At 33.4% G+C, this 14,795-nt stretch overlaps 1 protein-coding gene across 2 annotated transcripts; it reads right to left on the reverse strand.

Moving 5' to 3' along the window:
• Positions 1-6,735: 6,735 nt before the first annotated feature.
• LOC143908274 (lipopolysaccharide-induced tumor necrosis factor-alpha factor homolog) lies at positions 6,736-13,342 on the reverse strand. 2 transcript variants are annotated; one of them, XM_077425791.1, is made up of 4 exons: positions 13,185-13,342; positions 8,036-8,177; positions 7,727-7,877; positions 6,736-7,649 (listed from the first exon to the last, which is right to left on the reverse strand). In XM_077425791.1, the coding sequence occupies exons 2-4, from the start codon at positions 8,148-8,150 to the stop codon at positions 7,547-7,549; spliced, it is 369 nt and encodes a 122-aa protein (XP_077281917.1). In that variant the 5' UTR covers positions 8,151-8,177; positions 13,185-13,342; the 3' UTR covers positions 6,736-7,546. The 2 variants fall into 2 exon arrangements, with proteins under 2 accessions (XP_077281917.1, XP_077281918.1); XM_077425792.1 differs by lacking the exon at positions 13,185-13,342 and adding an exon at positions 12,927-13,156.
• Positions 13,343-14,795: the final 1,453 nt, after the last annotated feature.

Raw genomic sequence — 14,795 nt, forward strand, 5'->3', positions numbered from 1 at the left:
TATATACTCTTATATTAAATATATATTTAAATTATTTGATACCTATATATATATATATATATATATATATATATATATATATATATATATATATTTATATATTTACTATATATATATATATATATATATATATAGTAACCGAAAATCGTTATAAATTATTAGTTTTTTTGTTTTTTGCAGTTGATTTTAGGGCATTTTTAAGACCAAAAGTTTCTGTCGTTTTGATTACAAAAAATATTAATTATAAATATTCCCTTTCTTGAAGACGTTAAAAATCATGTTATTTTACGATAGTTGAACTTCTTATGTAATATAAATTTATTTATTTTGTATTTCAAACGATATATATAAACCTAAGAAATCTGCAGTTTTCAAATTTTAATCACTTTTTGCTGGTATTGTACAACCTAAACATCCTTAAATTGCCCTAGCGATCAAACTATACATCCTATAAAAAAATGAACTAGACAAAATTTGTTCCTCTTTTTGCGACGAACAAAACTGGCGTTTGAATTTTTCCAAAATCTTGATTATTGACGAAAATATGTCAATTTTTAGGTAATTACTGCCTACGCGTCGCGGAGTACCCTAGGCGTGCGCGCTTGCGCTCAATTTTATTGTTAAAACTCTGAAATTGTCTGAACTTGCAAAAACGCGCCTTGTGTTGTACAATTGAGCGCGAGCGCGCACGCCTAAGGTACTCCACGACGCGTAGGCAATAATTACCTAAAAATTGACATATTTTCGTCAATAATCAAGATTTTAGAAAAATTCAAACACCATTTTGTTTGTCGTGAAAAGAGGAACAAATTTTCTCCAGTTCATTTTTTTATAGAATGTACAGTTTGATCGCTAAAGCAATTTAAACAAATAAATTGTTAATAACTTTTTATTGCATCGACTTACAAAAAAACTATTTACAGATTCTTGTTCTACGACCCAAAAAACATAAAATAGTTTGAGCTTAATATAGTACATAAAGGGATAATATAAAATGCTCAGTTATTTTTTATTTTGCTCAGTTAATTAAAAAAATATTAAGTAAAAATAAAATCAATGCTCAATAGATTTTAATGATAATGCTAAGTTAGAAAATGCAAATGCAAAATAAATAAATTTGTTTTGTTATGGGAATAATGCACAGTTAATAAATCTAATTTGCATTGTTATTTGCCCAATCGTTACGTTTATTATTACTCTAGTCATTCGAAAAAATAAGAACTGAATGCAATAAGTTTGGTCGACCGGGCGATTTTATTATCCAACGAATGTTCTTCATAAAACAAAATAACAATACAATTAACCTACAGAAAGACACGGATAATTTGACCGGGGCATATGATATAATAACAGAACATTGAACGTGTCGATCGTGATCAATGTGCCTTTGTCACTCGTTGGTTGCTGACATACTTCTCCCTCGTATACCATTCTTTCTTCGTTAATTTAAAATGTCGATTCCACCGCTTTACAAATCGTTCGAAGATAACCAAGAAGCAAACTGCATATTCTGTAAGTCGTCAACAAATGACGTTGCTTTGTATGGCAATAAATACACTAAGAATGGAATCACCATACATAACTTTTGTTTGGTAAGTTTTTTAACCATTCATTTTGATTTTATGATAATTTTTCCTATTTTTCACATTTGTTTACATTTGTATCAGTTGTTCGCATCGGGATTGCAGCAAAAGGATGAAGCTAATGTTGGAATTGTAGGATATTTGGAGGAGGACGTCAAACGTGAATTGAAGCGAGCTTCAAAATTGGTATGTTTTACAATTATTTTTAAATGCGTTTACTCAATCAAAAATAACTATTTGCAGACTTGCTTCTACTGTAAATTGCGTGGTGCAAGTATTGGATGCTGTAGACGTTCGTCGATTTCACTCAGTGACATCGATCGAGCTTCCGTGTTGCAATAGCAGATGGTATCATAGTCAATGCTTGAGGGATTTGGTAAACAAACAAAATATTCCCAGGTGTCAAGCTTGTGGAGATGAGGATGCATTCAGATAATTTATGCTTTTGAATGGAATTTACATTTCGGAAAGGTGAGTTTGAGTTTTGAAACTTGTGCATATTTTTACATCATATTTCGTCAATTATTCTCATGTTTGTTTCCATTTGCAGATGTTAAAAGACCAGACTGAACAAATCGCCAGTATGATGCCCAGTACGTCCAGTCATGAATCATCTCCAGCATCAACTAGTATTATTGACGACTTCGCAAGTGAAATTAACGATAAAGCATCGTCAGGATGCTCTACTTCAAACAACGTCGATGAGCAAAAGGGGGATGTAGCACCCGAATTAGCACGAAAGAAACGACGTGTTCATAAGTCTTTTGTGCATGTAAACAGTTTTGAGACTGAAACAGATGCCTTAGCTGTCATTCAAGCGGAAAATTGTTGGTCAAAATATTACAAGAGTAAGTCGAATAAAGGCGATCGGCAAATGTTCCGATGCAACAAAGTCAAATTCCGTAGCAAGCAATGTTCGGCGAGCGTGTATTTGTTATTTGATTCGAGAAATCCGACTGTGCATTTGTACCGATCAGTAGGTGAACATGATCACGACGAAAATGTAAATTTTGTCTATGAAATACCGCTCGAAACGAAGGAAGTGATCAAAAATATGTACGAACTTGGCGTGATGAAACCGGCAGTGATTTTGAATAAGTTAATGATGAAGAAAATTGAGCTACCAGACAGAAGAAAATTTGATGCATATTTGAAACAATTGCGCAATGCAAAGTTCGGTGCCGACAAAATAAACTTGATCGACTTGAAAAATTGGCTCCAAGATAATGTGATTGTTCCAATGGATAAAAACATGCCATTTATTGTTGATTTCGAAGTTAGTTTGAATGAAAGAGAGCCATACTTCAGATTCATCGTATCAACGAAATTATTGCTTGCTAACGCCACGAATTCTGAAAGATTACATACAGACGGAACCTATAAATGTGTATGGCAGGGGTACCCGATCTTGCAAATTGGAACAACTGATATGTATCGAAGTTATCATCCATTTGGTGTGGCTGTAACTAACGTTCGAACGAGCTAGCGACTATGCGTTTATTTTTGCGGCGGTGAAAAAAGGGTTGAAAAATTTGTATAACCTTGATTACAATCCGGAAATTCTAATTAGTGACGCTGCAAAGAGCATCCACAATGGTTTCGAGCAAGTGTTTGGTGAACAAGATTTCATAATTATGTGCTGGGTGCATATGCGTCGGGCAGTTGTTGATAACCTAACCAAATATGACATTCGCACAACCAAAGATCAAAAACAACTATTACACGATCTCGATCGACTTCAATTGAGTCAAAGCACTGAAATTTTCAACAAAACTGCCGAATTGTTTGTTGCGAAATAGGAAAAGGTGAGCACCGCATTTACAAACTATTTTGAATCCGAATGGTTGCATAGCCATCGATATTGGTATGAAGGTGTGCGACAACTTACGCCATCGATGGATAATGCGCTTGAATCGGCAAACAAAAGGATTAAAGATGAACACACGTTTAGAGAACGTTATGAATTGAGCCGGTTCCGTACTGTTATATTTGATATGGTGCAAACATGGTCTTTAGCGTATTTTAATGGTAAAGTGGAGGTTCATAATAGTCCCGCAATTACATTGGAACAATGGACTACGGCTTATGCTTGGGCGAAAACGGATTTTCATATGGCAGTCAGCGAAAATGGAGGACGCACATTGTATACAATTCCAGCAGACCCAAAAGTTAATATAATTGGACCAGATGAGGAATGGAACACCTTTGACGAATTTATGTCAAAGAACTTCAAGTACTACAATGTGACTTTTCCGACTCCTTTCACGAAACACAATTGGCTCCAAAAAAAATGTGATTGCAGCGATTTTTTCAAGCTTTACATGTGTCAACACATCCTTGGTATTTCACTTCGTATGAGGTTCGATATCGCACCGGACGAAGCAAAGGCTATACCATTGGGTCAAAAGCGAAAACGTGGTCGTCCTGCTCGAGCAAAAGCGGCGTTGGTTATTCAATAATATGACACGATGTTGACTATTTGATTATATTTTGAAACAGTTTATGTAGACTTTGTTTATGTAGATATTTGATTTTATTTTTACTATCCCTATTTAAACACATCAACCTATTTATTGTAATTTGTTACTTTAAAAAAAAAATCTGAGCAAAATATGATTTTTTATCGAGAAATATTAAATGTTTAACCTATCAAAATAACAATTGGCCTTGCGGATACATATAATTGCTATGAAATTTAACTATTCTACTGATAAATAATTCGACTTAACTGAGCACTATAGAAAATATAACTTGAGCAGAAACAACATTTACTGAGCTAAAATAAGTTTAACTGAGCATTTAAATGACACCCGTACATAAATATAAAGCATACACAGAGAAAAATAAATTTAATAAAAATCCGATAAATATGAAATCTGTGATTATAAAATATATACCTTGTCAAGTTGTGCTCTTTAGTATAAAGGTTGGAAATAATACCTTTCAATTATACGATTCTAACATGAGTGATCTATAAAAATGACACAAAATATTCATACTTGATATATTCCAAAAAATTAATTATATAATATAGATAAAAATATGTAATGTATAAAATAATAAAAATTGTGCAAATTAGAAATTTGCACTTGGCTTCCTCATAGAGGAAGTAATGTCTTAAAATGCTAATACGGCCCTCTGATTGGCTGATGACGCCTTAAGACTATATTTAAGACGATCTTGGATATAAGACCCGATTATGAATACCGGCCTTAAAGAATTATATGAAATAGAAATAGAAAAAAAAACTGAAGAATATATAATAAAAATAAAAATTTTCGGTAAACTTGATTATTTTTTTTAACAGAAATTGGTAACCCCTTTATTATTAACCATTTTTATTAATTCTGTTATATTCTTCAGTCTTTTCTACCCCTATTTCATATATAATTCGTTAAGATTTGGTTGATCAGTTCTGGAGTTGTAGAAATTTCTGTAAATTTGGCACAGACATACATACATACATACACACATACCGACATTTTTTTAATGCAATATTTCGACGTTTTAGAACACACTGAACATATTGACATTAAAAACTCAAAAAACAATCTTTTCTTTGGTTTCTTTACCTTTATTTTATATATAATTTTTTTAAATTTGGTTGATTAGAGACAACTTTATACGCAAAGGTTCATATACGAATTTACGAAAACAAAGCTTCCTCTATGAGGAAGCAAAATAACTTAAGCCATCAACCTCGAAAAAAATACTCAATTGACTTAGCGACCGGACTATTCATGCAGTTTACAAAGACCTTGCTTCATTTCGAATAAGTGTATTAATGTCGAATCTGTACAAATAATTCATTACGGTTCATCAGTCTTGCTTATTCCTGAGGAACGGTCGAGTTTATTGTTCGATTTCCGCTCGAATAGTCACGAAAGGAGGGAGTCTATCTCAAACGAATAAGTCAGTTTCTTCCACTCGCACTCTGATCGTCGATTTCGTTGCTGTCTAATAACTCGCTGATATTTCTGCTCTTGCCACTGCTACCACTAGTACTACTGCCAACGTTGTCGAAACATCGCGATCTACGATTTCCTATATATCTTCGAGAAAAATCTGAATAAAGAATATGATTATAAAAAAACAGACCCCGGACTTTTATTATTGTCATCATCATTATTGTAATATTTGTTTTGTGGATTAAAGAAAACCTGAATTCAATGAAAAGGCCCTGGCTGTATACGGGACGCTAATAGAAGTTGCCGACGAAAGAGAAGATTCAGCTATTGGAGTGCTCGGATATGCATCATCGTCATTAGCATTATTGCTGCTGCTAATAATGCTACTGCAGCTGCGGCTGTTAATTATACAGCCGTTGCTGCTACTATCGGCACTGGAATTGTCGATGTAAGAAATTTCCCGACAATGGGTGATTCGATTTGCGTTCTGATCGAACTACACCCGCATACGACGAAAAACCGATTTCCGTTGTTGTTCGAGTCGATGCTGCGCCTCTATATAATTGTCCTTCTCCGCCTTGGCCCGTTCGATCTGCTCTTATTCTTCCAGTCGCAAACTTGGTTCTAGCTGCAAAAAGCTTTTCCTTGCTACAAAATTCCGTCTCGTAACTTTCCAGTTATCTTTCCAAATGCTTCGAGCTTTCCTCCAACCTATCTCGCTCGCATTTGAAAAAAAGAATTTTACGTGGTTCTTTTGAAAAAAATGGAAATTTTAGATTAGCGTCGCAGTAATTTTAAGTGCCAATTGTCTAAAAAATATTGAATTTTTGATAGTAATAAACTGTATAATTATTCGCTTTGACAAGAAACTCAAATTTGAAGTCTTCTAATTAATTTTATTGGTGTTATGATATATAATTCATATTATTATATATATTACTAATACATTATACACGTAAGTATAATTATATAATAGTGTTGTATTTTAAATAGCACACATGTCTATAAAGACGTACAGACGTTTTTAAAATGTTTGTTAGACACGTATGCCTAAAAGAATTACTAATTCTTTCTATAATATTTCCTTTTACAATGCAAGATTACAGATCGATAAAAAATACCGCGAACAGTATAAAAAACACTTATAACACGTATGCAGCTTATACAATACATGTAATCTCTTTTCTCTAGCAGTATTCATAAAAACAAAAGAGTAAGAGCTCTCCCCCTTCCTTTTCATATGCGTGCGTGCGTGCGTGCGTGCGTGTGTGTGTGTGTGTGTGTGTGTGTGTGTGTGTGTGTGTGTGTGTGTGTGTGTGTGTGTGTGTGTGTGTGTGTGTGTGTGTGTGTGTGTGTGTGTGTGTGTGTGTGTGTGTGTGTGTGTGTGTGTGTCTGTGTGTGTGTGTGTGTGTGTGTGTGTGTGTGTGTGTGTGTGTGTGTGTGTGTGTGTGTGTGTGTGTGTGCGTGCGTGCGTGCGTGCGTGCGTGCGTGCGTGCGTGCGTGCGTGCGTGCGTGCGTGCGTGCGTGCGTGTGCGTGTGCGTGTGCGTGTGCGTGTGCGTGTGCGTGTGCGTGTGCGTGTGCGTGTGCGTGTGCGTGTGCGTGTGCGTGTGCGTGTGCGTGTGCGTGTGCGTGTGCGTGTGCGTGTGCGTGTGCGTGTGCGTGTGCGTGTGCGTGTGCGTGTGCGTGTGCGTGTGCGTGTGCGTGTGCGTGTGCGTGTGCGTGTGCGTGTGTGTGTTTGTGTGCGTGTGCGTGTGCGTGTGCGTGTGCGTGTGCGTGTGCGTGTGAGGGTGCGTGTGCGTGTGCGTGTGCGTGTGTGTGTGTGTGTGTGTGTGTGTGTGTGTGTGTGTGTGTGTGTGTGTGTTATATTCGCACACTTTGTAAAATTGTAAGCAACAACAAAATTTTTTAAACTAATTTACATGTGGATAGTTCGACAACAGTTTATTTGAAATATGTGATCAAAACAATATGTTTTCTTTATGAATCGTATATCCTAGCTGATGGTAATATAATTCTGCACTATCTTTTTATATTTTTATCGCAAATGGAATTGATTAATTTTCTGATGCTCCAAGGAAAGCATCGCACGCTGGGCAGTAATGCTTGTGGACTAGACAAGAATCCATGCAGTAAGGGCACGGTGCACAACACCAGCACCTGGAAAAGAATTAACGTCAGATTTAATCGGACCTTTTTTCGATAAGATTCTCTTATACTATATTTCACAATCTTACCCGAATAAACAGAGGAGCACCGCAATTAGATGTGTCTTCGTGTTCGCTTCCGAGTCTACACGCGTACTTATAGTAGCATGGCAGTGTGGACAGGTCATATGTTGACTTTCATTGCTGAAGGCCGTCCCCGTTACAATTGTATGCACCGTATCTGTGGCCACATTAGACGCGTTAAACTTCAAAAGTATTTATTTTATTGTTAGATGATTAGATATTATGCATATGCACAAATATTGTATGTATAAACTTGTTTTTTATAATATAATTTTTATTGATTATAAGATTATTTTTTCATAATTTTACACTTACGTGGTGGTGATGGCATTGATGGCATTGACGTTGGTGGTGGTTGCGGATAAGGGTATTGTGGTTGCGGATTATATGGTGGTGACGTGTAACTTGGTGGGTGGTCCATTTTTTCCATAAAAATTGCCTACTCTTTCGTTATTATCTATAGTTGCAAAAAAATACAAAATAAGTTATATTTTTATGTAACGTTTAATCATCCGCTTGCATTGTCCGTTCTTCGTATGTAAAATCTAGCATTACATTTATATTACATAATTACATAAGTCGTCGCAAGTTTCACACAAACACAATTGCTATACTACGTATGTTTTACAACCCTTACGTTTCATACACTAAAACATTCTATTGCAATACATAAGATTGTAATGTTGTTGAGCAAAAGTTGAATGGAAATAACAATAAGAGAAATAGATCATATATTGTAAAAAATTTGTGCAACAGACTTTCAGTTGAACTACATAGTTGTTTTGTTATCGGATAAAAATGGACTTACATATAGAAAAACGGATGGCGGTGACTGATACAGATTCAAGAAGCAAAAAAGCGCAATCAGATGATCTTGTAACAATTTTAATATGATATATATATATATATATATATATATATATATATATATATTTGTCGATTTCTTATCTATTTTAAATAAAACAAGGTGGAGGGAGTAAGCGGAATTCGGAGCAAATAACCCAATAAGCAAAGTGTGTTAGCAATTTGCCGACAGGTTCAAGCAGAACATTGGGATAGATTGGTGTTAACTGCATTCTAATTAAAGTGGGACATACACCTAGACAAGTAAAAAAATCTATTTTTCAATTTTTGCATTTTCTTACAGTGTATATAGCTTAAGAATATTTTCTTGGAGTTGCAAGTCGAAATTTAAAAAAATAAAAAATGTACAGCGTTTTAAAGAGATAGGCATTAGAAGAAATCTTTGAATTGACTTTACAGAATTGCAAAATTCTTTTACAGAATTAAAGTACGCACAAAAATCTAGAACAGGACACACGATTTTATATCAGGAACAAAAAAAATTAAAAATTTGAGCACACACAGCTGTCCTAACCTGACGACAATATTTGCTTAAACAATTAGATACTGCAGTTTATATACAAAATGACATAGAGCTGCCCTAGGGTCAACATGTAAGAACAATATCGTACAAATAGAACTAAGATCTAAAGCCTAGAAAAAAAGATTTTCTCTAGTGAAGTTTTTATTATGCAGAGGCACATGCAGGTTGATGTTAAGGCAACACCTGCATGTGCCTCTGCCGGCCTCTGCATAATAAAATTTCATTAGAGATATATTTGGTCTTGTCCAATTGCTGCGCCATGTCTTGCTACACGCAATACTGTTCATCCTATCAAGCTGCATTGCCTCTGCATAATAAAACTTTATTAGAGAAAATTTTTTTTCTAGGCTTTTAATCTTAGTTCTATTTGCACGATATTGTTCCTACATGTCCCTAAGGCAGCTCTATGTCATTTTGTATATACATATATATATTATATAAACTACAGTATTTTTGTTTAAACAAATATTGTCGTCAGGTGACAGCTGTATGTGCTAAGAAATGCCGATAATTACTGCCACTATAGGATCCCCCCCCCCTTATTAATGTCACAATCTTTGTTACAAGGCTTGCTATATGAAATAGATGATTTCATATAAGTCAAAAGAAATTATTTAAATATTGCTTGAAAGTATACTTAAAACTTTAAACGCGTTTTTCTCGAAACCATGTTTTCAAAATCGGTACCCGAAATATCTCGAAAACGATTGGATGGATCGGATTCATTTTTTTTTCCGATTTATTTAATATGAAATTACGCAGTCTTTATCGTAGGATGTTTTTAGGTCTTAGTTTTCTTTTTATAGCCAAAAAGAAACAATTGATTCGCACTTTTATATTTTAAGAGCCACTTTGCAAAAATTGCAAATTTTTAAAATCGGCTATGTAGACTAGATTTATTTATAAATTTTAATAATCTATTGTTTACTTGTTTTAAATAAACATATAGGTTGCTCATAGGGTAATGCAAAGCGTATAACAGCAGTGGATGTATCTGACGCCAACAGCAATATCTGCCGTATTGTTAAATATTTTTAAATAAAAATTTAACATTATATTAATATATGTATACATATAATATACTAGTAAAACCCCGCTTCAATAATCCTAATATTTTCTTCAAAAAAATTTATAAATACAGGGCTATTTTTGATGCGCCCCCTTAATTAAGCTCGGGTCCCGCCAGCGCAGATTGTCGACATAATAATATTGCAGAAACCGAGCGATATTAATCATTCCAAAAATTACATAAATGGAATGTATAATGTAAATAGTTGCAATATGACAAATTCTGCTCGATGCTTGCACGGAAACGTTGGTTAGTTATCTTGTTCGCCAAAAATTCCCAATTTCCCAGCTTTATATGACTCCCAGCGAACGCTGATATAGCATTATCTACACGCACACAATCTTCACCGATTATACATATGTGACCGGATAAAGAGAGAGAGAGAGTGAGGGTGTGTGTGTGGGGGGGGGTGTGGGTGTGTGTGTGTGTCTTTTTTATCACCATTCGCAGTATAATATAACACTTCTCTGGAACTAACCATAAATTTTATAATTTTTTTTCAAAAATTTTTAATTTGATATTAGTGGAACAAATAAAAAATGAAAAAAATGTATTGATCGCTAAAGAAATATTTGTTTTACTATTCCCTAATTCTTTTTTGGACCTGTAATTTAAACATATCCAAATACGTCACTATATTGAAACCTGTGCTGGAGCTTGTTTATTAGATCATTACGCGGAATACAACTCGATTGCGGATCGAGTTACATGCGTATCGTATAATGTGATAAGCTATCATTCTCCCGAAAGAAAAATCTAAATGTATACGGGAGATTTAACGCCTCACAACATGTGAAATATGTACACACGTTATAGACATTAAATTTCTGTTAAAATAGTACGTGGAATGTGATAAAAATAGGAACGTAGAAAATAAAAAATTAAAAGAAACATCTGGTTGGAAAAGCTTCTTGTTCTTTTATTAAAGTTATTATTTTCTTTCTGCTGGATATGAATAATTAATACATGCAGCATTACGTATATGCGAGGATAAATTTAATTAACGCTAGAACCACCACATTTTAGAACTTGACGAATGTCTCATGTGCAAAAGATATTTTTTAAGTAGAAATCCCCTGATTTGAAAGATGTTTTAAAATTTTGAAAAGAAATCTGATATAGGAATAATTATTCTTTATATATATATATATATATATATATATATATATATTTATTCTGTTAGCAATGTAATGTTATTTCTCGCAGTTTAGTTTTTTCATGTCTAACAATAAGTCTACACGAGCGGAGATAAAAAGAATGATAAGAGATACTTTAGAGAAAAAGATCAGTTCCTTAACAATTGCGATGATCATATATTATATAGGCGATAAAACGAATCGCAGATTTGTCCAATGTGCCACTGCTTTTCTAAGATAATATAACTTTTTATCATATATAAGATAAAAATGTTTCGCTCGATGATTCTAAACCGAGATTGTACCATATTAATATTCAACATCACATTTGTTATTGAGACCGTTTATTTTGATAGTTTTCAAAGTTACTTTTGTTTTCATGACTTCATAAACTTGTTTACTCAAATCAATTATAATAACATATGATAATTAATTGGCAGAACTATTTTGCTTTTTCTCAATGCGTACAATGAAGAAGATTTTGCCATTCTTCGCAGTTACGTAAAATTTGCATCGCGGAATGTTTTCGATTCGTAAAAAGTGAACGAGTGGGCACGTGTCCTTCGAATAATCGGTATGATATCATCGATTGAGTAAAATAAGCGTTCGCAACACCTTCAACAAATTGTTGGCCACGTTTCACTAGAGATAACTGATAAGGAAAGTGCCTCGCCTTTAAAAGCGACCATAGACTCGTGGCATGGCAACTTGTTTTTACTTCATATTTTTATATTCTTTATTTTTCTTATCTATTTTCTTTTTCCTTGGTATCGCGTTCTATGAATTTAACAGTTTAAGCGATAGTAATTAAATCGTGCGTGTCGTACGTGATAAATTATATCATTCCCGCTCTTCTTTTTCACTTCCCCCACCTCTCTCTTTTTACCTAAATTAATATTATTTTTTATTAAAATATTAATTAAAATATTTATATATTAGTAAATTCATATTAGAATAAAAATTAATTAACTTTTCACATATGCAAAATTGACACCTATGTACATTAATTAAAATCAGCTGGCATGATATAAAATTGCGATAATATCTGCAGAGATTATCGCAATTTTATATTATTTTATTTTACTCAATTTCCGCTTTGATTAAAATTGACTGTAAGAAAATAAGAATTTCTGTATTCCAGAGCTACATCATTGTAAGTCATTATTGATGGCTTTAAAAAAAAAACATTAAAAAATTAAAACACTATTTCCGCACACTAACTATGTCCGGAAAACATTAAAACACGAATCTTAATGTTTCCCGGGCACAGTTTAGTCAAACGTAAACATAATTTAAAATAAATTTTCGTTAAAAACAATTATTTATTTACAATAAAAACAATTAGAAAGTAAATAATTTGCATCACACTCACATGAAATATTTCTTTAGTATTAATGATTCTAACTACAATGGTTTTAATCACATTAGCGAATCTCTTAACACGCCCGCTATCATACGTCACATATGTGTGACGCATCGATTCTCAGGAGAGAACCATACACGTGTAACATAACTTTATATCGTCATACATGTATGACACGTTATGTAACATGTTTAGTGTATTAGACCAGTTCAGTATATGTGTGCGGAAGTGAAAATGTGTAGCATACTTACCGTGCGTATCTATTAAAAATAAAGTCTATAACGGTACCAATTGTTTTCCAGCGATAGCGAACGTGTTAATTTCGAGACTTACAATAACTTCACTCCAAAATCAACGTCTTGGTATATCTTCCTTTCAAACACAAGCTATTCCTCCGCGACAAATTGTGCCAAAAACTTTTCTTTCTTGAAAGAAACGTAACTAGCTGATCGCTTGCGAATTCGTGCAATTCGCCGGTCTGGCGCCGATCTATTAATAGGTGAGCGTACCTGTTGCGTCAGAGAACAATGGTTTGAGAGCGTTCGTTGGAGAACGCTCGAATACTCGCGGCGCGCACCAAAATCGCACTGGTAGAGTTATCAGCGTCGAATGCGGTACATGTGAATTATACACTGGGCCTATATATTGGTTTCTCTGCTCGAAGGAGTCGAAGGTGGGATTCGCGTATTCGCGTGGATGGGAGAACGTATAGGCAAATAAACGAACAGACGTCACGGAGTCGCACAATGTCGCTGGTCCGGAAATGGGAACGCACAATCGACGAAAGATTGAGATACCTATATATTACTTATTTGAACTTCTCTTTGGCTCTTTTAACTAAAAAACTGAGAAACAATGCTTATTATGTCAGCAATTACGACTTACAATGATGTTCTAGAATACATTATAAAAATTCTTATTTTTTTTTACAGTCAATTATATATATATATATATATATAGTCGAAGTGGAAATTAAGTAAAATAATATCAAAATAAAGTTGCGATAATATCTGCCAGCTGATTTTAACTAATATGTTTTAACTAAGGTGTCAATTTTGCATATGTGAAAAAAGCTTATATATATTTTAGATATATATTTACAAACTTAAATACGATCATCCTGCTCCCTAGGCTCCTCCTACACTGCAATTGACATATTTTGTGCATCGAAGGAAAGAAACAGAAAAAAAATTTCGTGAGATATTTGAAGAATTAAAAACTTAAAAAGCAATGTGATATTGATTATGAAAGGTTAAATAATTTCTATTCGAATCGCAACCTTGTCTTAACGTTAGACGATCGACTTCAATCAAACTTTCATATATTTATAACTTAATCGGTTATCGATTCAATAGGTAGAATTACTTACAAGATTTCTAACTTATAATTCATCGTTGCATGCGAATCTAATTTTTCTTTGCATGTGTCAAACAATAAATTTTAATGTCTATTTGTGTTACCTAACTCTATTTTAACCAAAGATTAAGGTTGCAGGTGTTATGTAATAATATAAATCGTCGCGATTTTTAAATTCTTTTAAATTAATCTATTAAAAATTCTTCTATCTTAAATTAATCGTAATTTGATGAAAGTGTTAATTGCAATTCATGGATTTTGCGGATTTTAAAAATGCGATATCTTATCGTATGTGTTACTTACAAACTTAGCGATGAATAATTTTTCACCTGTAAGATTTACATTTCCAGGTAGACTCAATTACGATAACAGACATTTATGATAAGATATATTTTCTTTCTTTATCGAAAACGAAGTAATTTTCATTATCATTCTAAATCGGAAACTGATAAAGCTAGATAATAAATAACAGATAGCAATAATACTTGATGTCAATAATAAAATAAGAATAAATTACACTTAAATGCCAATTCAGAAAATTGCAACTTCGAAAGATATTTATAGCTGTAAATAATTTCCAGTTTTTATAATTTAGTGTATATAATTATATAATTGCATATTCGTGTTCATAGAGGTTATTATTTCACTATTTGGAATAATAATTACTAAAATTTCACAAATATTTCATACATTCATGTTTGAAAGTATAGATCTGTCATTATTTCGTAAATAATCTTTAATTTTTTAAAGAGAATTTATACCTA

This window comes from Temnothorax americanus, unplaced genomic scaffold (genome assembly GCF_048541705.1).
Source record: "Temnothorax americanus isolate GAGA-0224 unplaced genomic scaffold, ASM4854170v1 Scaffold90, whole genome shotgun sequence".
Taxonomy (NCBI): Eukaryota; Metazoa; Arthropoda; class Insecta; order Hymenoptera; family Formicidae; genus Temnothorax; species Temnothorax americanus.

Excerpts from the sequence above, each read along its gene's own strand:
- LOC143908274 (XM_077425791.1), bottom strand. The coding sequence starts at position 8,150 with ATGGAAAAAATGGACCACCCACCAAGTTACACGTCACCACCATATAAT. Across the intron at positions 7,878-8,035 it reads ATCAATGCCATCACCACCAC|ATACGGTGCATACAATTGTA; the intron begins GTAAGTGTAAAA and ends ATGTGGCCACAG. Across the intron at positions 7,650-7,726 it reads GTGCTCCTCTGTTTATTCGG|GTGCTGGTGTTGTGCACCGT; the intron begins GTAAGATTGTGA and ends ATTCTTTTCCAG.